This window comes from Urocampus carinirostris, chromosome 10 (assembly GCF_059441175.1).
Source record: "Urocampus carinirostris isolate Australia breed hairy pipefish chromosome 10, RoL_Ucar_1.0, whole genome shotgun sequence".
Classification (NCBI taxonomy): Eukaryota; Metazoa; Chordata; class Actinopteri; order Syngnathiformes; family Syngnathidae; genus Urocampus; species Urocampus carinirostris.
Window position 1 is genome coordinate 8,826,853 of NC_142358.1, and position 19,960 is coordinate 8,846,812.

The 19,960-nt window shown below is 39.9% G+C and overlaps 1 protein-coding gene across 1 annotated transcript in view; it reads left to right on the forward strand.

Annotated features, from left to right (window-relative positions):
* The window catches only part of LOC148357632 (mediator of RNA polymerase II transcription subunit 13-like), a 48,083-nt gene that overhangs the window by 24,267 nt on the left and 3,856 nt on the right, over positions 1-19,960 (forward strand). The window contains exons 13-27 of the mRNA XM_088345158.1: positions 786-876; positions 952-1,148; positions 1,689-1,876; positions 2,805-3,694; positions 5,187-5,354; positions 5,426-5,649; positions 5,738-5,933; positions 8,121-8,433; positions 10,115-10,331; positions 11,339-11,530; positions 13,039-13,262; positions 13,418-13,560; positions 15,789-15,947; positions 17,534-17,716; positions 19,071-19,216. Of these exons, the coding sequence (XP_088201284.1) occupies positions 786-876; positions 952-1,148; positions 1,689-1,876; positions 2,805-3,694; positions 5,187-5,354; positions 5,426-5,649; positions 5,738-5,933; positions 8,121-8,433; positions 10,115-10,331; positions 11,339-11,530; positions 13,039-13,262; positions 13,418-13,560; positions 15,789-15,947; positions 17,534-17,716; positions 19,071-19,216 (3,531 nt within the window). The remainder of the gene's footprint in view (positions 1-785; positions 877-951; positions 1,149-1,688; positions 1,877-2,804; positions 3,695-5,186; positions 5,355-5,425; positions 5,650-5,737; positions 5,934-8,120; positions 8,434-10,114; positions 10,332-11,338; positions 11,531-13,038; positions 13,263-13,417; positions 13,561-15,788; positions 15,948-17,533; positions 17,717-19,070; positions 19,217-19,960) is intronic.

Here is a 19,960-nt window from a genome sequence, read left to right on the forward strand (position 1 = left end):
ATTTGGGAGTACAGTCCATAAACATGCCCGATTAAAGTCGCTGTCGACGATAAAGCTCCGTTGGGGTGTGCAAGCTGCTGTTTATTAATAGTAGCGGGCAGGAGATATAGCGCTATGCTAACGTTAGCATCCGGTGAACCGATTAGCAGTGGAAAGTAAACAGCAAACACAAAGACCACAGTTAACTCTCCCGGTACATAGAAGTGTCTGCACGATACTGCTAGAAACTCCATATCGAGTGAGCAGTGTGTGTCAACGGTTCGGCTGTTATTGTAGCGCGTAGTCTCCAATCCCTGTTTTTACCGGAGTCTTCGTCTCGTTCGAGCCGGTGATGTAATGCGGCGTCGGGCAAGCCAAGACTCCGTGATGACAAAAATACTCCAATTCCGGACGTTGTTGGAACACAGTGAAATAGTGTTGTGAGTAAAGCAAAGATACAAGTTCAAACAATTACTGCTCAGTCTGTTTTTAAATTTTTTTAAATTTTTATTATTATTATTATTTTTTTAGAAAGAAAAACTTTGAAGTCCTTCCCTTTTATACCTAAGGAGGCACGGTACAAGCACAGTCATACGCGCAAATACAGCAAAGTTTAATTCGTACGGTTTTGGATGCACGGAATTATTTCTTGTTAATGCTGTATAGGGGGGAAATTGCCGTAACAAGGGACTTAAAAAAAAAACTGTAGTCCGCGTCAAAATATCGTAAGCTAGGATGCTGAAACTGAGGGTCAACTGTTTTTGTTCATTGATTCATAATAGTAAATGTAACTATTCACCCTAAAGCCTGGAGTCAAACGAGCAGGCGCCGGTGTCGACGACAAGTTTGTCTCAAAAGAAGCAAAGCCCACCTCTTTGGACCCTCTGTCTTGTTTAAGTAAGTTTATTATTATCAGATCTGAGGGAGGTGTGAATGTTTTCAAAAGGGAAGTAACACCCTCTCCTTCAACAGGCACTGCAGATCTGCACAAGATGTTTCCCACCCCGCCCTCTCTCGAACAGCAGGGTTACTCCCCCATGAACTCCGGCAGCAAGGATAGCCTGGAAGCGGGGGCGGGCCTCACCCTGTTGGACGGCAGCCAGCTCAACAACCATTTCAAGATGGAGGTGGAGGAGGGTTTTTGCAGCCCCAAGCCTTCTGAAGTCAAGGTACGTGACTCTCCCCACCTTCAGATGGAAGACATACACCATATTGCTTTAGATATTCCGGTCTGACAATCTGCAACCTCTTGTGCTAGGCTGGGGGTTATCCAGGTTAAAGTGCTGCACAGAGTTCATTATTCCAAATCCAAGCATTTGGGGAAGCAAGTACTGTATTCTGTGCACAAAGGCGCACCGGATTATAAAGTGCACCCCCAAAAGAATAGTCTTGTTGTATATTTTCCATTTATGACGTGAACCAGAGTATAAGGGGCTACAGTAGGAACGTCAATAGATCAATGTTGAGAAGCAAATTTGTGTCTCGGACACCAATAGACACGGTGTTTTTGTGTTTATTTGTTCACCTAGCTATACTATGCTGTCATCTTACAATCAATCCTCCACCCTGCACTTTTGTAAGGTCCATTTTTTTTGCATATGAATTTGTTGGGGAAAAAAAAGTACAAAGAATTTTTAATTGTAATTTTATATCCTGTTGTGATTAAATTAAATGAAAAGAATTGTGCTCTGTTTTTTTTTTTCTTGCAGGATTTTTCTTTCGTGTACGAGCCAGAGACGAGTCAGCCGTTTATCGGCTGCTCGATGTACGCCCCCCTTAAGATGTTGCCTAGTCAGTGTCTGTTGCCGATCAAGCTGCCAGAGCACAAATGTGTGTATATGCGTAGTTGGTCAATTGGCAAAATGGAGCTGATGCCACCAGTAGTGACCAAAGACGGGTAAGAAATGGAGAGTGTTAATCTCATTGTCTGTTGTTTATTTAATGCAGCAAAGTTGAAATTTAAAGAAAACAGAAGACTGGTGTTGGTATGTTTGTAAAACCCAGTACACATCTTTTGGCTCCAGGATTTAACAATAATTCAATTATAAAAATGTGGTCATGTACTTTTTTAGCCCCAAAATTGGGAAAGGAGGTTTTGGGTTCGGCAACAATCCTGGAGAGCGTGTAGAGAGGTAGATGTTGACCACATACATATAGTTAGGCTTAGTCAAAGGCAACAAGACTACTGGGAAAAAAATATAGTATACTTTTAAGACAATTGTGGTATATAAAATACACCAAAAATTCAAGGTGCTCTATTATATTATATTATTATATCTATATAATCTAACAGGAGAGGTTCTGCATGAAAAGGACAGAAAGCAAAAGTAAATAACAAGGCTATGGTACAAATAAGGGCACCCCACTGTGGAGAAGTGTTTGTGCACTTGTGAATTATTTGCAATGGAGAGGATTACATTTCTAATAAGAATACAGTAAACCCAATTCATGGACAATGGGGGGAAATGGATGGATTATAGGAATACTTAGGACGCCACTTATGAACAGCTAAGACAGGACTTTGAAAATAGACTAGGTAATGTTTAATATTCCCCAACAATGCAATGTTTTGTTTGTTGAGTGCTCAAAACGGAAAGAAAGGCAAGTTAAAAAAAACAAAGTCAAACCCAAAAGGTGTTCGGCAAAAACAAAAATCTGGCTGATCTCAACCGGCGAAAGGAACCACAAAATTAATTCCTGTGTTTCATAGGAAGTAATTTCTCAGGACGGAATGTGCTCACCATGTCTCTTTTCAGTGTCTGTACCAAATTCTAAGCTCTTAAATCATCTAACCTCGTGATTATTTGGCCCTTCTTTCCTGAAAGTAACATCCCAAGCGTGGAGCCCGATGACATCCAGAGCCACACCCCTCAGACTCACACGCCCCTCATGTCGAGCAGCGCTCCTCCCAGTAACAGCGGAGCTGGTATCCTACCCTCCCCGGCAACACCCCGATTCTCTGTGCCTACCCCTCGTACCCCACGCACCCCAAGAACACCCCGCGGACCCTCCAGCGTCCAGGGATCACTTAAATACGACAATTCTGACCTCTACTCGCCCGCTTCCACATCCTCTACCTGCAGGCCGCTCAGTTCGGTTGAGCCGGCAACCGTCCCCTCCATACCGGAAGCCCACAGCCTCTACGTCACGCTCATCCTCTCTGAATCGGTCATGAACCTCTTTAAAGATTGCAACTTTGACAGTTGCTGCGTGTGCGTCTGCAACATGAACATCCGAGGAGCCGATGTGGGGGTCTACCTGAAGGACAATGGTGAAGCCCAGTACCCGTGCACGTGCGGGTTTAGCGCCGTGGCAAATCGCCGCTACGGCCAGTCGTCCGGGCTTTTCCTGGAGGACGAGCTGGATGTGGTAGGCCGGGGCTCGGATTCCGGGCGTGATACGGAACGCTACTTCGAAGAGCTGCGGGCGCCGTCCAAACACAAGTCTTGCGGACTCAAGGAGAAACCTCCAGATGAACTCATCCTCTTGCTCCAGGATCAATGCACCAATCCATTTGCGCCGATGGCCGGCGTGGAGTATCCCAAACCAAGCGCCACCCCAAGCTCTTTTGTGAGGGTGGAGGAGAGAGACTGTTATAATGACTGCTATATGGCGCTGGAGCACGGCAGGCAGTTCATGGATAACATGTCCGGGGGTAAAGTGGATGAAACGCTAGTTAAAAGCACTTGTCTTCATCAGTGGCCAAAATGCAAAGGTGAGACCTAACTTTTTTCCCTCATATCTTTCCTACTCTGCAAAAAAAGAAAAAAAAATGTTATCACATTGACGGAATATTTTTTTTGATTTTACATGTTATTTCTTAGTCTTGGCCATTTTGACTTGTTTTGCTAAAAATAAAAAGAATACCGTATTTTCCAGACTATAAGTCGCACCATAGTATGTTTCCCCTGGCAAAAAAATGCGACTGTATATAGTAATCCTTTGATAGATAGCTGTTTACTTCTCAAGGTTTATCAACTACTCAACAGATTTCCATTGTGGATTGTGTTCAGAATTCTATTTGGCCAAACAGTGTTGCTGCTTATTATTATTTGATAGTACAGTCGTTATTAGTAAAAAAAAAAAAAAAAAAGAAAGAAAATAATTCAAACAATTATACTGTACTTTAATTTGTTAAACAAATGATCGAGCCTTTGGGTTTCAGTGTATAACAAAGTATTAAATGTACAGCTTGTTTGATTAAACAAAATTACATTAGAATAAGTAATATCATTTACCATGAGCTAAATTTAAAAAAATGCTATTTTTAAGAATTCTTATTGTTGCTGTCATGTCGAAAATCCTTATTTACAGATAACTTTTTTTTCATTTAATGAAAATCACTGTTCTTCCCCTCCAAAATGAATTTTGGAGAAGTTTTATTTATTCATTTTTATATATAAGAGCACTGATACATTTAATATTGACATGTACTCACTATATCTCGCTCTTTAATAAACCATGGGACAACTTCAATATAGTTTATTTGTATGAAATATATATAACGTGGTTCACATATCCTTTAACCGCATAGGTCATAGGGGCACCAATTAGGATGCAACACTGGACAGCCTTCTCCACTTTTGACGGTCCTTGGCCTGTTCTTGGGTCGTGGCGAAATTGGCACCAGTCCATTCCTTTTTGTTTTCGGCCCAGTTCTTTTTCTGTCTTCCTCTTATTTTCGTGGTTGGTCCTGATGATCTAGTGACGCGACCATACCAGTGAAGTCTCCGTCTGTGCAGAGTTGATAACAGTTCTTCGTTTTTAGAGGATAATCACCAAAAAGAAGAAAAAATGTATATAATCCAAAATTGTCATGATGGACTAAAATAGTGCTTTGAGACTGGCCCATGTTCTGGTGTGCAACTTCTTCCGAAATAATAGTGAAATGAAAGAGCATCCTATCAGTAGTGCAATGAAAAGTAGTGGAATAACATTTAACAGCAAACTAATTGTTCTATCTAACTGTTAGGGGGGATATTTTCCTTAGCGTTGTGCATTTCTTGAGGTTGGTGATTGCCCTATTTGAGAAATCTATTAAAATATCTTCAAATGAGGAATATTTTCTTTTGTGGTAAAATATCTTCAGTGGAGTAAATTTCTTTTTTGCTCTACCGTCTTATTTTATTTTCAGATTATTTTGTTTTTTTTTTTCTTTTTTTAAGATTTGTGAAGTTAAGATTTTTTTGGGTGCTCTTCCCTTGTAGCAGCGGACATGAACAAACTATTCTCTCAGGACGTCCTGCGGGTACTGTTGTCCCTACAACCTGTTCTGCAGGACGCCATTCAAAAGAAGAGAAGCGTTCGCTCGTGGGGCGTTCAAGGACCTCTCACCTGGCAGCAGTTCCACAAAATGGCTGGCAGGGGGTCTTACGGTATGTCCTTGGAGGACACGCTTCAAAGTTTCACTGTTTTTGTTTCTGGAAATTAAGCTTCTTGTGCACAGGTACGGATGAGTCTCCCGAACCGCTGCCCATCCCAACGTTTCTGGTCGGCTATGAGTACGATTTTGTGGTACTGTCGCCCTTCGGCCTGCCCTACTGGGAAAAGCTGCTCCTGGATCCCTTCGGTTCTCAAAGAGATGTCGGATTTGTCGTCGTCTGTCCGGAAAGCGAAGCGCTGCTCGGCCGGGCCAAGACCTTTTTCAGAGACTTAAGCGCCATGTATGAGGTAATATCCCCGTTCCTTTCTTTTTGCGCGCTGTCGTTTCCACAATCGATTCATCATCTAAAGATGCAATTGGATTTCCTGCCGACAGGCTTGCCAGCTCGGCCAGCACAGGCCCATCTGCAAAAGTCATCCCGAGGGCATCCTGAAAGTTGGCAGCACAGAAGGAAGAAGCATGGCCGAGCAGCCCCTAAGCGACTGGTTTCTCAAGATTGCCGCCAGAGACGGCAACAGCGAGGCTTTCAATAAACTTAAAGTCTTTGCTCAAGTGTGCCGCTACGATCTAGGTACTTGAGCCCTATTTAATAGCCGGGGTGCAGGGAGGTCTACTTATATGGCTGAGTTTGACTCAAATTGAGTGTATATAATGTGATAAATTTAACAAAGTAGCATTTATGGTTTGCCTGTTTAGAGAAATCAGTATTTCGAATTATTAATTAATATATTGGAATTCAAAGCCCTTTTACACTTAACCATGATAGGCGAAATCCATGATGTGGAAACCTTTTTTTATTTACTATAATTATACAATTAATCTATAATAGATTGAAACCAAAGAATAACCAATTTCTACAGTCCTTAGCATTTGTAAATGCCCATATATCAGAAACTACTTGAGAGATTTTACTGAAACTAAATACACTATTTGTTGAAGGTCAAAAGTTTTATTGGTAAAATTTACTAAGAAAGTCTAAATATTTGTTTGTTCTCTGTCAGATTTTGATACATGTTCAATTTGAGTGCCTGTGTCTCTGCACACATTGTCTCTGTATTTGAACTTGTGCCAAACTAACATAAGCATCCCTTGAAATTTTTTATGCTAAGTCCCAATTTGTTTTGTCATTTGAGCCTTCTTTGCAAAGATTTTTGAAGGCACCCTGCACTTTTGTGACTTACTCCTTATATGCTTTGAAGTGAAAATGCATTTATTAGCCTGAATAGATATAAATGTGAAAGGTCAAACTCAAAAACTTTCCAATAACGATAATTGTCTTACTAAATGGGTCAAACTTTGCGGAACATTTATTTATTACCATCACCTACTCTCTTTGTGACTGTTTAGCCAATCGGAATGCAGAAATATGAAAATCTGTAAAGCAGCAAGAGACATTGAGAGGTGAAACGCGTTATATTGAGGGACTACTGTAAATACAAATACATCTTTAAAAGCAGTGGCAAAGACTTTTTCAATAAAATGTAAATTATTATGGTGGGGATTAAATGTTATAATCTGCTACCTTGAGAAATGTTTTCTTAGTGCATCGAAGCAATCTTTAAAAACTACAAAGAGAAACTGAAGCAAACTCCCCAAACTTGTCTAGTTTGGGTTTCTCGTCCTTTGTGAATCATACCTGTTGTAATGGTGGTCTGTGCAGCATTCCAAGACTTTTTGCGATTGAGGCCTATACAAATGCAGTTGACTATTCTCACCTGGAAGTAAGATATTTGTTTATAAAAAGCACACCTTTATCAGGACTCTTGGTGCATTCAAAGATCAGACATTGTCAAGTCATTTTGTGTTTGTATAGCCCAAGGTGTCTCAAAGGGCTACACAGACCACAGATTATTGCAAACTACAGACTATTAATATGCCATCCCTTGATCTAAAACCTACATGAGGGCAAGGAAAAACTCAAAAACCTCAACATGAGGAAAATGAAGAAACCGCACATGAGGTAATCCCGGTTACAATGAATGTTGCAATAACAAACAGTACTAAGGATATTGTCAACAGGACATATACAGGGATCAGAATGGAGATTTTCATTTTCAGCTGAAATAGCCAGCGTCCAGGAATAAACCAGGGCGGAATGCCTGAGATGGCTTGAATTTAACAAAGCAGTAGTAGATTTGTTTTTGAAAAGTGGTAGGGGTTTTCAAGGGGGAGTCAAGTGGTATTCTTTACTCGTGAAGTGATAGGTAGTGTTGGCAGGTATAATGATTGGAGCAAAACTCCACTTTGACTGTTTTGAGTGAAGAGCAGACTTCAAAATTATGCAGTGTCATTTACTATACAAACAAAGCTCGACGAAAATCTATTCAAATTTGAATTTCAAAGTAGTTAAAGACTGTCTTAGACCACAGACTCAGTTTAGAGGTTAGATCCGGCCTAAGAAATCTAGCCCGACCTGACCCAGAACTGCAGGTTTTGATGTCCGACCCAGCCCGAACCTGACCAATTAACTTGATTCACAGGACATTTTGACAAATTGAAAATTGGGCCGTAAACCACAGCAGGGGTATGTTACCAAGGAGCTAGTGTGACACTTGGAGCGTGAGAGAGACAAATGTGGCTAGTGGATATTTTTTTCTAAAAAGTCAGCAAGAGGGAAGCCCGGCCGGACCCAAACGTAATGATTTCTATTTTAAGTTTAACCCGAGCTGAAATTCGGGTTGGTCTCGGGCTTAAGATCTTACCTTTTTAATCCAGCTATTATTTATGACTTATTATGAACCATATTCTCCTTCCACAGCACCATACCTATCTGAGCAGTCTCTTGACAGCTCGCTCCTCTCCCAGCGAAACCCGGCCGCCTCTCCTTCTCCGAACTCTACCTCTTCCAGCGGCGCCATTGGAACGGTGCAGATGAACAATGCCCCTCCACCAACTTCTTCCACTTCCCAGCCCATAAGCGGCTTGTCCTCGTCCAAGCCGGGAGCTTACACCCAGTTTGGAGCTGGCGGTTTGCAGGGTAGCGTGTCTCAAAATGGGCCCCAGTCCAACCCACAGGGCCCGGGCGCGGAAAATGGTACCACTAGTCAAAGCACGAGCGAGGCACCAGAGAGGTGAGTCGCACCTTGGAATACGTGTTTTGTTTTTGTGGTGTTTTGACCCGTCTTCCCTTTTTAAAAAACACATTACCTCATTCACTCAATATTTAAAGGTGTTAAACACGTTCAATGCCAGACTTTTCTCTCAAATGGGATATTTTTATTGCCATTTTGACTCAATTTTGAAGGCCTACACAGGTTTTAGCTTTGTAGCTGTATAAGACACACCAAAAGAAAGCTTGAACCCTCATCTTTCATCAGAAAAAAAGCAAGTATGCTTCAGACAAAGGTTACACAAAGGGTTCCTAAAGGTCTTTGAAATCCTTGAAATGGCTTGCATTTTTATGTTGTGGATTCAAGGATTGAAATGGGCTTGAATTTTGGGGATGTGCTTTTAAAAGCTTGAAATTGCTGCCATTTTTCTCAGCAAGTCTGCTTAAAAATGATGCCCAATGTTCTTTGTTGGCTTCACTTTGCAATTGCATTCCATTTTTATTTTAGTTTTTTTTTTCTTTTTGCTTGCTATATTTTCCTCCCTTTTCTCTTTTAATCCTTTTGTTTCCTTTTTTTTTCTATTCGACATCTGTTCCAACATTTTTCCAAAGGGTTACTGGGTTACTCTATGTTCAGTTGTTCAGTTGTCAGTTTTAACTCCAGATTTTTGTTTTATTGCATCCCTAATGGAGATCAACTGATATATGGGTTTTTTAGGGCTGATGCTGATTATTAGTTTTAAGAGGAGGCCAATCACTTATTTTTGGAGCTGATACTCATTTTCTGTAAGAGCTTAGAAATTGGCTCAATATTTTTTTTAAAATACATAAACAAACAACATTTGTGATAAATTCAAGTAAAACTTAAATAACCTTTTTAAAACATTTTACAGTAAATACATTTGATTTTCAATACAACTAACATGACTATTCCTTCACTTAAACCAAAAGCTAACTGTGCAGGAAATAAAATCACGCTTAGCAGCAACTCTTATAAAGATGCATAAAAACATAAATAGCTCCCTGATTTTTTTTTTTACAATTAATGCATAAAAATGTCAGTACAACCAATATGACTTAAATTAACTTGCAATGGAAATGTTAATGGAGCTTGCAAATTGAAAAGTGTGGGCAATCCTTTTTAGGAACCAGATTGACAAACTAATTTTATGGTAACAGCTTGGCCTTCCACTTTAGCATGCTTTTTGTGCTCACTCTCAATCACAAACACACATGCTTAATTGACAAACTAATTTTATGATAAGAGCTAAAATATAAGTCTCCACCTGAACGTGCTTCCCTTAAACAACTTAACGACACTTTTTACGCTATCACTTAATCACACGCACGTCTTTCTACAACAGCCCGGAATAACAGACTTCAATCTTTATCAATATTATCAGCGTCTTTATTCAGGTCTGGAGTTTTTGAAATCAGGAAACCTTTTGCCTCTCTGGCTCTGCCTCTGGTCGCTTATCCAATCAGAAGGCATGGGTTGGTAGCGAGGAGGAAGAGTAGGAGCCAGGTAGAGAGAGAGGCTCTGCTGCATCGGAGCCTGAATAATTGACCTGTCAAATAAATAGAAATGCAGTTACCGATATCCATCAAATTCCCAAATATCAGTGGCGAGAATAGGCCCGCCCGATAATCTGTCAATCTTTAACCCATAATATTGATTGCTGACATTGTTTTCTTCCCTACAGCACAATGGACAGAGACAAAGTAGGAAAGCCAACGGATGGAGAATCCCACGCCATCTCTTACCCGCCGGCCATTGTGGTTTACATCGTGGACCCTTTCAGTTACACTGATGCAGACCGCGAGGTCTACTCCAGCGCTTACACGCTCGGCCTCCTTCGCTGCTACATGGAAATGCTGCAATTTCTACCCGCTCGCATCCGAAACGCAGTCTCTGTGCAGGTACGTGAGGCGTTCAGGCCCTAAGGGAGACGGGAAGAAGGGAGGGACTCATTAGCGGCGTAGTTGAAGTGCAAAGTGATAGACTGCTTGACACAAAGTTGCGTCAACGTGTCAAAGAAGATTAGCGCTAATGGCACTGATGTCGCTGTAATAGAACAAGCTTTAGTTCCAAGTGGAACTTGATGATTAATAGAAGTAATGCAACAGCAAATAGAACTTTAAAGTAAGGCAGTGGTCGGGAACCTTTTTGACCAAAAGAGCTATAATAGCAAAGTTTTTATTTATTTTGTTTATTTTTAAAGAGCCACACTATATATTTTATGTCAAAATTCAACAAATAGGCCAAACCCACTCTCCAGACAAAATAATTTTTAGTGCATTTTATTTCACTCTGTCGGATGATTAGATAAAATTTACGAAATAATAATGGTGGCAGAGTCTGTGTTTCATATCAACAAATATACCACTTTAAACTTATCTTCCTCCTGCAGTTATTTAAGATCATTTAGGCTTATTTTGACCCGTAAATTATCGTTTCAAAATAAGGTGCCAGCAGTAAAGTTCTTCTTTTGCAAAAACTCAAAAAAACTGCAAACAAAATGTATTTCCCTTTAGCACAGTGGGCACGTGTGTGGGAGAGGGGGGCACATCATGTGTGCAGGGATCTGCTAACCCAATCGAAATACTCCTTGTGCTTTGGCTGGTGATTTAGAGTGCTTAAAATATGTTCTGTGGGTTTTCATCACAAAGTGTTTCAACAATAAACAGATCGTTTAATGAGCTTCCATATAGAGGATTCCTTAGCGGCGTACAGCCAAAACGGGGTCTGTTGGTGTTGCACCTTGATTGTAAACTGGAGTGAAGAGTGTGCCCTGTATGTACTGGACCAAGACAGTTTTGAATTGGTTTTGAATTTCATTGGATGTGGTCTTGAAAAGTCTTAACAGGTTTGAACGGAAAAATCCTGGAGGAACCCTGACTTCCTTTTCTGCTTGGATTTCCTCTAGATGGTTCCGTGCCAGTATCTCTTGCAGCCTGTGCACAGCGGGGAGCGTCACCTGTACGGGCAACATCTCAAGTCGCTCGCCTTCTCCGTCTTCACGCAGTGCCGGCGGCCTCTGCCCAACTCCACCAACTTCAAGGCTCTGACCGGCTTCGGTCCCGGCCTCGCTATTGACATGGCGCTCAAAAACCCGGAGGTGGGTCATCAAAGCCAGACTAATTCTGATTGACTAGATAAAATTGTTTTATTTGCTTTTATAGAATGTCACATACTCCTTACAGGGATGCATTATAATTGTCTTTACCTACCGGTAACAAATAAATACCTGCTGAAAAAGACTGAAAAATTATAACTTTTTACATTTAAAGGATCTAGAGTAGTTTTATCTCCATTCACCGTGTATATTTCACCCAACTCCTAATGTATATTTCAAGGATTTGCAATCCGAAGAGAAAAAAAATGATCTTGTTTTGAACCATGGATGGATGCACAATGGATGGTGCTGCAATAGACGCTGTATCAGAAATTACGTTTTTATGGGTCATGATGGACAATAAATAAAGCTGGAAAACACATCAGACACATGTAAGCTAAAGTATCTACAAGCATTTCAATAATTAATAAAGCCAAATTCATTTTAAACTATAATGCATTGTATTTATTATATTGTTCTCTAGTTCTGCCATACTTAACATATTGTGCAGAAGTCTGGGGCAATAATTACAAAAGTTCACTACAGCCCCTTTTTATCCTCCAAAAACGTGCAATTAGAACCATACACAGGGTAGCATACCGAGATCATACTAATATTTTATTCCTGCAGTCCAAATTATTAAAATTAGATGATTAAGTAACATTTTTCACTGCACAACTGCTATTTAAGGTCAACAAAAACATAGTGCTAGAAAACATCCATAAATTATTCATTCGGAAAGAAGGAAATTATAACTTAAGGGTCTGTAGTGAGAACAACCAGGAAAAGTATGTGTGTGTCTGTGTGTGGAGTCAAGCTCTGGACGAGATGAAACAATGTCCAACTATTCACTTTTTTAAATTTAAATACAAAAAAACATTCCTGGCGGAATACAGAGATGAAGAAAATCGGGTATGAGTGATACGTGAGATCGGTAATAGTGTGTCTAGAACTATGATTAATTTTGTTATTGTTGCTGTTGTTATATTATAACTGTTATTATTAATATTATTACAATTGTTGTTATATAATTGGTGTGTTTAATAGGGAAGATGATGGGGTAGGGAATATAAGCATTTGCTTCTGACTACCCCTTTTCGAACATATTATGTAATATTATTTTGTTGTTCAGTTATTGTTTTTTTTCTGTTTTTATTTTAATGTTAGTTTTCATTCATTCATTCGCCGTGTCGGTTTACTTCATAAAATAGTGCTAGATGAAGTTCTGCATAAGGATATTTTCTTTGTTAAGGGTTCATGTCGCTGCACACTGTTGTTTTGAACGACCTCAACAGGGATCTTGTTTGTTTTTTTTTATTTTGTTTTTTTTGGAGGTACTGAAACACTGTTGTGGGCTCTCATGTTGATAAGTTTTCCTTGCGCCTTAAATATGAAAAAATATCACAAAAGACTATCTTCCGCCTTATAATCCAAAGCACAGTATAGTGCGGGAAATACGGTACTTTTTGTGTCTTGAACAACTCAAATGTTTTTTTTTTCTGTCTTTGCAGAGGCCCGAGTGTTTGCGCCTGTACACCCCGCCTTTCATTCTGGCGCCAGTAAAAGATAAGCAGACGGAGCTGGGCGAAACGTTCGGGGAGGCAGCGCAGAAGTACAACATCCTGTTTGTGGGTTACTGCCTATCTCACGACCAACGCTGGTTACTGGCCTCCTGCACCGACCAGCACGGCGAGCTGCTGGAGAGCTGCATTATCAGCATCGATGTGCCCAACAGGTCAGGCTGGCGAGGTTTGCACGTACAGTGCCGTGAAAAAAAATTGCTCCCCTTCCTGATTTCTGTTTTTTTTTTGTGTGTATTTATCACCCACAAAGGTTTCAGATCATCAAAGCAATTTTAACATCATCCTTAAAAACCGTTTTGTGTCGCAGGGCTCGCAGGAAAATGGGCTCGGCCCGGCGGCTAGGCTTGCAGAAGCTCTGGGATTGGTGCGTGGGCCTGGTGCAGGTGACGTCGCTGCCCTGGAGGGTGGTGATTGGTCGCTTGGGGAGGATGGGACACGGAGAACTCCGAGGTAATGGCAGTCACTTGATATCAAGTTGAAATGTGAAGAGGAGTCTCAATTTAAGAGGTCCGACAAGCAGTAACTTTATTATTAGCAAAGATGCAGTATTTTTTCTTGTTAATGATTGAAAAGTTCAGGATAACTTTGTGTAAAATTTAAAAACTGATAAAAACCCACATTCTTCAGAAACAAAAATAATTTTTACCCTCTGCCTTAGGGTTTTGTGATCTTCTCCAGTTTGACATTTTATTTTAAGTTTTATCCTAATATAGAGTATGCAGTTATAAAAGGATTATCAGTGTTGGCCTGCAGAAGCAGGATCATAGCAGTTATCGGTGTCTGTAGGACAAAACGGTTATCTAGCATCCAGATTAAAAACTGCTGCTGTCATGCACAAAACAAACTGTGGAACGTATAATCAAACATCTCCTGAAAGCAATACAGTAATTTTGCATACAGTGGTACCTCTTGATACTCTCATGATTAAAATTAAAAAGATCACAGAGGGGCAAATAAATATTTAGTCAACGACTAATTGTGCAAGTTCTACCACTTGAAAATATTCTAGAGGCCTGTATTTTTTTAAAGATTTTATCTGCAAATCATGGTGGGAAATTAATTAATGTCATTACTTAATGTAGAGTAGCAATTGGCAATGATGGAGGCAAACATTTTCTGTAACTCTTCACAAGCTTTTTAAATGCTGTTGCTTGTATTTTGGCCCATACATCCATGCAGATCTTCTCTATAAAAGTGTTTTGGGGTTGTCTTGGGCAAAATGGACTTTCAACTCCCACCACAAATTTTCTGTGGATTGAGATCTGGAGACTGGCTAGGCCACTCCAGAATCTTGGAATGCTTCTTACTGAGCAGCTGGCTGCGTGATTGGATCATTGTCATGCGGAACGACCCAGCCACGTCTTATTTTCATTGCCGTTGCTGATGAAATGAGATTTTCACTGAAAATCTCTCCGTATATGGCTCCATTCACTTTTTCTTTTGTACAAATCAATCGTCCTGGTCCCTTTGCCAAAAACCAGCCCCAAAGCATGTTTCCACTGCTATGCTTCACAGTGGATTACGTTTACCCATGTTGACTGTTACAGTCCTTTCTTTTAAGTAAGAGAACTTGCACAATTGGTGTTGGACTCAATACTTATTTGCCCCACTGTATATTGACAAAATAAATGCGGGTTTATTATGAGCACTTATTATGGAGAAAGTTGCCGGAATGAAGGTGCGCGTGGTGTGGAAAAACAGGCGAGGGGTTGTTGTATGGATTGATTGAGATCGCAAACCTGTCAACTTATTCCTTTCACCGTATGTTATACTTATTTTTGATCATTTCAAATTGTATACAGCGTAAAACAATTTTTATACAGGAGAGAATACTGATTTCGTCTTCCCCATTTTGGCTCTTATCCAGAATGTCTCAGTTGCTGTTAGCAGACGTCATTGTAGATTACTAATATTGTAGCGGTATTCTTCATAGTCTGTCTTGCTATGAGTAAAGAGGTGACGCGATGTGTTTGTAAGGTCTATTATTCCTTAATAAAGGGAATTGCTATCATGAATACAGGTAGCAATTGGCTGAGGTTGAGAGTTATGAGATCGAGAGACTGTTGACAATACATAAGCACTTACTGCACACTTAAAATAAACAATAGTGTAATTCTGGTAGAGCTGGAACCGAAGAGGTCGAAGTTTTGATTCCTGGCTCCTCTGAGTTAAATATCAAAGTATGTTTGGGCAAGACACTAAATCCTTACTGCCCTGAATAAGCAGGTAGGCGCCTTGCATGGCTGACTCCGCTATCGGTGTGTGGGTAAAGTGGGAAGTGCATTGTTAAGCACTTTGGAGGTCCTCTGTGACCGGTTAAAGCACTATATAAATGCAGTCTATTTACCATATTATATTTTTCAATAATACAAGTTAATGAGACTCTGGCGGGACCAATTAAACCCTGGCGGCCTGCCAGTATCTTCCTTCGTATGGGAAGCACTGCTGTCGAACATGTGCCTGAGTCAATGTGCTTGCTAAGTATGATCAGTATGAGATTTCAAAATTCTAACGAAGGATGCAGCCAATGTTTTTCTTTTTTTCTTCTTTTTTTTTTTTTTTTTTATAATTATCAACCGGCAATGCACTGAGATCACAAAGTACAGTGTGTTGTAGTGATTGTTTACAGTATTTCACTGACAAGCACGTAACGTTTTCTGGCCTGCACTGTGTTCCAGATTGGAGTATTCTGCTGAGTAGAAGGAACCTCCAGTCCCTCAGCAAGCGCCTGAAGGAGACCTGCCGGATGTGTGGCATCTCTGCTGCTGACACGCCCAGCATCCTCAGCGCCTGCCTGGTGGCTATGGAGCCACAAGGTTCTTTTGTGGTCATGCCAGGTAAACCACAACCACCATCAGGCCTTCCAGTTCAGAGTTTAGAATTATAATTGTCTTTATTTTCATCTATAACAACGTAGTGAGCAATGCTTACGCCAATAAACATAGCCCTCCAGGATAAACACTTAATAAAGACTTAAAAAAGGTCAAAAAGATCAAAAGAATGTCAGGAGAAATAGGCTAACATATTTACAAGGTGTAGTGCTTGGGGACGGGCCTAACTTGTTAGTGCATCGTAAAAATTGTGCAATAATATTTAGCACGAACAAAATTCGCAAATAAGTCTGTGAAGACATTTTTTGTTTTTCTATGCAACTGGCAATTTTTCAGTCTTGTGCGCTTGTTTAGGGTGGTGTCTGAAACTGTCAGAGTCCCTTAGCCCTTGGTTTAAATGTGTGTTATTTATCACCTCTTAAGCCAAAAATATTAATTCATTAATAAAAACACAATTATATGAATAATAAGCCACAATACATGAACGTTGATAAAAAAAAAACAATTATTTTCAAAATACTTGTAAGGTCAAGAAATGTGTAGTTTACATAACATTTGGCACACCTAGAGGAAGCTGCAAGGTTGTTTTATTCTTTTTTAATTTTTCATTTTATGTTCTTCTATGTTCTTTTCTGTCTCCTTTTTCCCCTCTCCTTACTTTCATTGTCTCCCATTAACTTCCTCTTTTTCCCTATGTTTTTCTCTTTTGGTTTACACCTTTTTTCTGTTTCTTTTTGCCTTTTCATTTTTTTTCTCCTTTTTGGGATTTTTTTTCAATTTTTGTCCATCTTTTGATTTTTTTTTCTTCTTTTTTTTACTTTTTTCACTTTTCTGTTTTTCTTTCTCTTGGGGAGATTTCCCAAAAGCTTGTTTTTTATTTGTTGATTTGCCTTCTTCCTGTCATCAGCTGAATAACTGTAACATTCATTTATATCAGTAGAAGGCGGCAGAATTCTTTTTTCTAGGCGATTTTTTTTTTTCCCACAAAGTAGTGAAATAACTTCTTTTGTCTGATAGAGGTGTTTAAGCTACATGACTTGAATTAGGAAACTAATGAATAAAATCAAATAAAATCTTAATTTTGTTGATTTCAATTTTTTTTTGGTTTCAGGAAATTCACAAAAAAATAAAAAAAGGTAAATGCAGGTTAATTTGGATCGATGCATTGTTTTTGTTATTTTAAAAAAGATAAATATTGTAAAAAAAACAATAAAATTTAGTTAAAATTCCAAATTACAGCAACATTATTAAACTAGATTAAAAACATTTGTTACCTCCGACGCCAGGGTGATCTTAAAAATGCTATACTGTCAATTCAGGCAACATGACAATTGAAGATTGAAACAAGATGAAACCGGTGCTAGTTATTTTCTCAAATATTTTCGGTAGATGGTGGGTCTTGAGATTTTTTGGATTAAAAAAAATGCCTTGGCTCAAAATTGTCGCGAAACATTGCACTACACAGTCTAGTCGTCAAATAATACACAGTGTCTCTTTAAGGGACCCTTAGCGCCTACCAGAGAGCAACATGTCAAAGAGTTGGTGGGCTGGGTCAGAGGAGTCCTTTATAACTTTGTTGGCTCCGTGTGCAGATTCTGTGTCGACGGGCTCGGTTTTCGGCCGCAGCACCACGCTCAACATGCAGACGTCACAACTGAGCACCCCGCAGGATACTTCATGCACGCACATCCTGGTTTTCCCAACCTCCGCCATGGTGCAGGTTAACACTAACACCTCGGAACCCATCGACATCAACTTCAACCCCATCAATCCAGGTGAGAGTCAAGCAGGTTCTTCTGCACCCGACTATGGTAAATGTACTGCATTTCTATAGCGCTTTAAACCAGTCACTGAAGTACTTCACACTTACCCATTTACACACACTCACACAGTAATTTGCTGAGTCAGCCATGCAGAGATATTAGGGGTTCAGTGTTGTGCCTAAAGACACTCTACATTAACGGTGATGCGCCGGGAATCGAACGTGTAATCTCTTGGTTCCAGTACGAGCGCTCCACCTCCTGAGCTTTGTGAAACACTTAGTAGAATAATCGGATGTTTATTATTTTTTTCCTAAATTTACTATAAAGTTGATATAATTATGTGGAAAATGATTAAAAAAAAAACAAGAAAAATGGGGACAATGAAAAATACATCATTTATTGAACATCAGTGTTTTCGATTCCATTGAAGGTCACTAGAGTCTAATTGGTCCTCGCCAGGGTCTCAAAGTTTTATTTTTTTCATTCTCTCACTCCCTTTTTGATAATTTGTGATTATGAAGGTTTAGGGGTTAGCTGAGGGACGGGTTGGGTCGGGGTGCCGCAGCAGCACATCGAGCACAAGAACGGTTCAAAAGAGCTCGCAAATAATTCGCAGGACAAAAAAGAAAATCCTAAAAAATAACTTCCCTACACTGTCCATGCACCAGGGTCTCACAGAATTTTATAGGAAACACTGAACATACTGCGGATTCCTACAAAAGTCAAATAAAAAAAGCCCTCTCTAAAACCAGCTAGTCAGTGTTCAGCCAGTATAGACATAAATCCGTCAATAAATCTGTCGGATTTTTTTTTTTAGGGACAGGAACACAAAAATGCATTAAAATCGAGTACCGTAAAATTCGGAATATACGCCGCATCCAGTACATTTTTAAAGAAACAACCTTTTGTTCATACATAAGCCACACCTGACTATAAGCGGCATGTGCCCACATTTGTACATGAGATATATACAAAGAAATATGGTACACAGGAAGACTTAATAATGTACGATAACTTAACCCCTTAATGTTCTGCCGGTGGGCCACTGGGCTTTTGATGTGTGTGTCTGTATGATGTCACCAGTCACTGAAATGTCATGCCACATATCATTGTAAAGCTTAAACTCTTTTGATTCAAAATATACTCATTAAAGAATCAGTCTGAAACAAGATACCCGATAACTATAAAGCCGGCGTAACTCGCCATTACGCCTCCTGGCCGTCTTTGACTTCTATGAGTGTTCATGAAAATAGCTTTGTTACATCAAGGATGCCTCACTCTTTTAGTTCCATTACCGATTTTTGTGGACTAATTGTTGCAGCCTTACTCCAAATATGACTAAAGGTTCACTTTGGGCTTGTTTCAGACGGCTCGGACGGAATGGGCATCTTGGAACTCTTCGACAACGAAATGGTGGATCCCGATATCATCAGCATTCTGCCCAACTCACCTACCACTTCCCCCGTCCACTCGCCGGGATCGCACTACCACCAGGGCGGCGATGGAAGCAAGGTCTGTACCGAAAGGAACTTGTATGAAAAACTGGTCCAATTTGAAGCAGAGGTTTTACCATCCAAACTAGGGATATTTAAGTATCGGTGTCAACAGTGGCCCAATACCTCAATGAAGGGCACTCTTTTTGGTCTCAGTAAGAGAGTAGAGATCATAAATGAAAGCCTTAGTGTGTAATATATGGAGAAGCTTAATGGAGGAGAAATACTTCATTCGTTTAAGTAAAGCACAAACGTATGTACTACCTCCATGATTCGTACGGTTGCTTGAAATCCTTGAAAATGCTTTCCATGTTGTGTTTTGAAAGGTGCTTGAATATTAGATGATGTGCTTGTAAATTCTTGAAATTGTTGCCATGTTTCGTAGGTTAGGTGTCAAAAAGAGGGTTTTAAATTGGTTTAAGGTTCCAAAATATGATTGGAGCTAAGGTTAGGAACTAAGATCTCCTTATTAGGGTATTGAACTGAATTTAGATTCTAAAATCGGGTTGGGACTATTGTTACAGCTTGAGTGAGGTGTAGGGTTAGGAACTACAGTTTGAGATCCATATTAAGGTTCTAAACTGGATGTAGGGTTTTAAAATTTGAGTTACTGTTTGAAACTGGGTTGGGGCTAGGGTTAGGACCTTAAGTTTTTTAACCGATTTTAGGGTTCCAAAATATTTTGCATTAAAGTTTGGGTTTAAAACTAGGGTTTAGGCTCCGGTTCCTTTGATTGGTGATGGATTTCTTTTAATTGTACTGG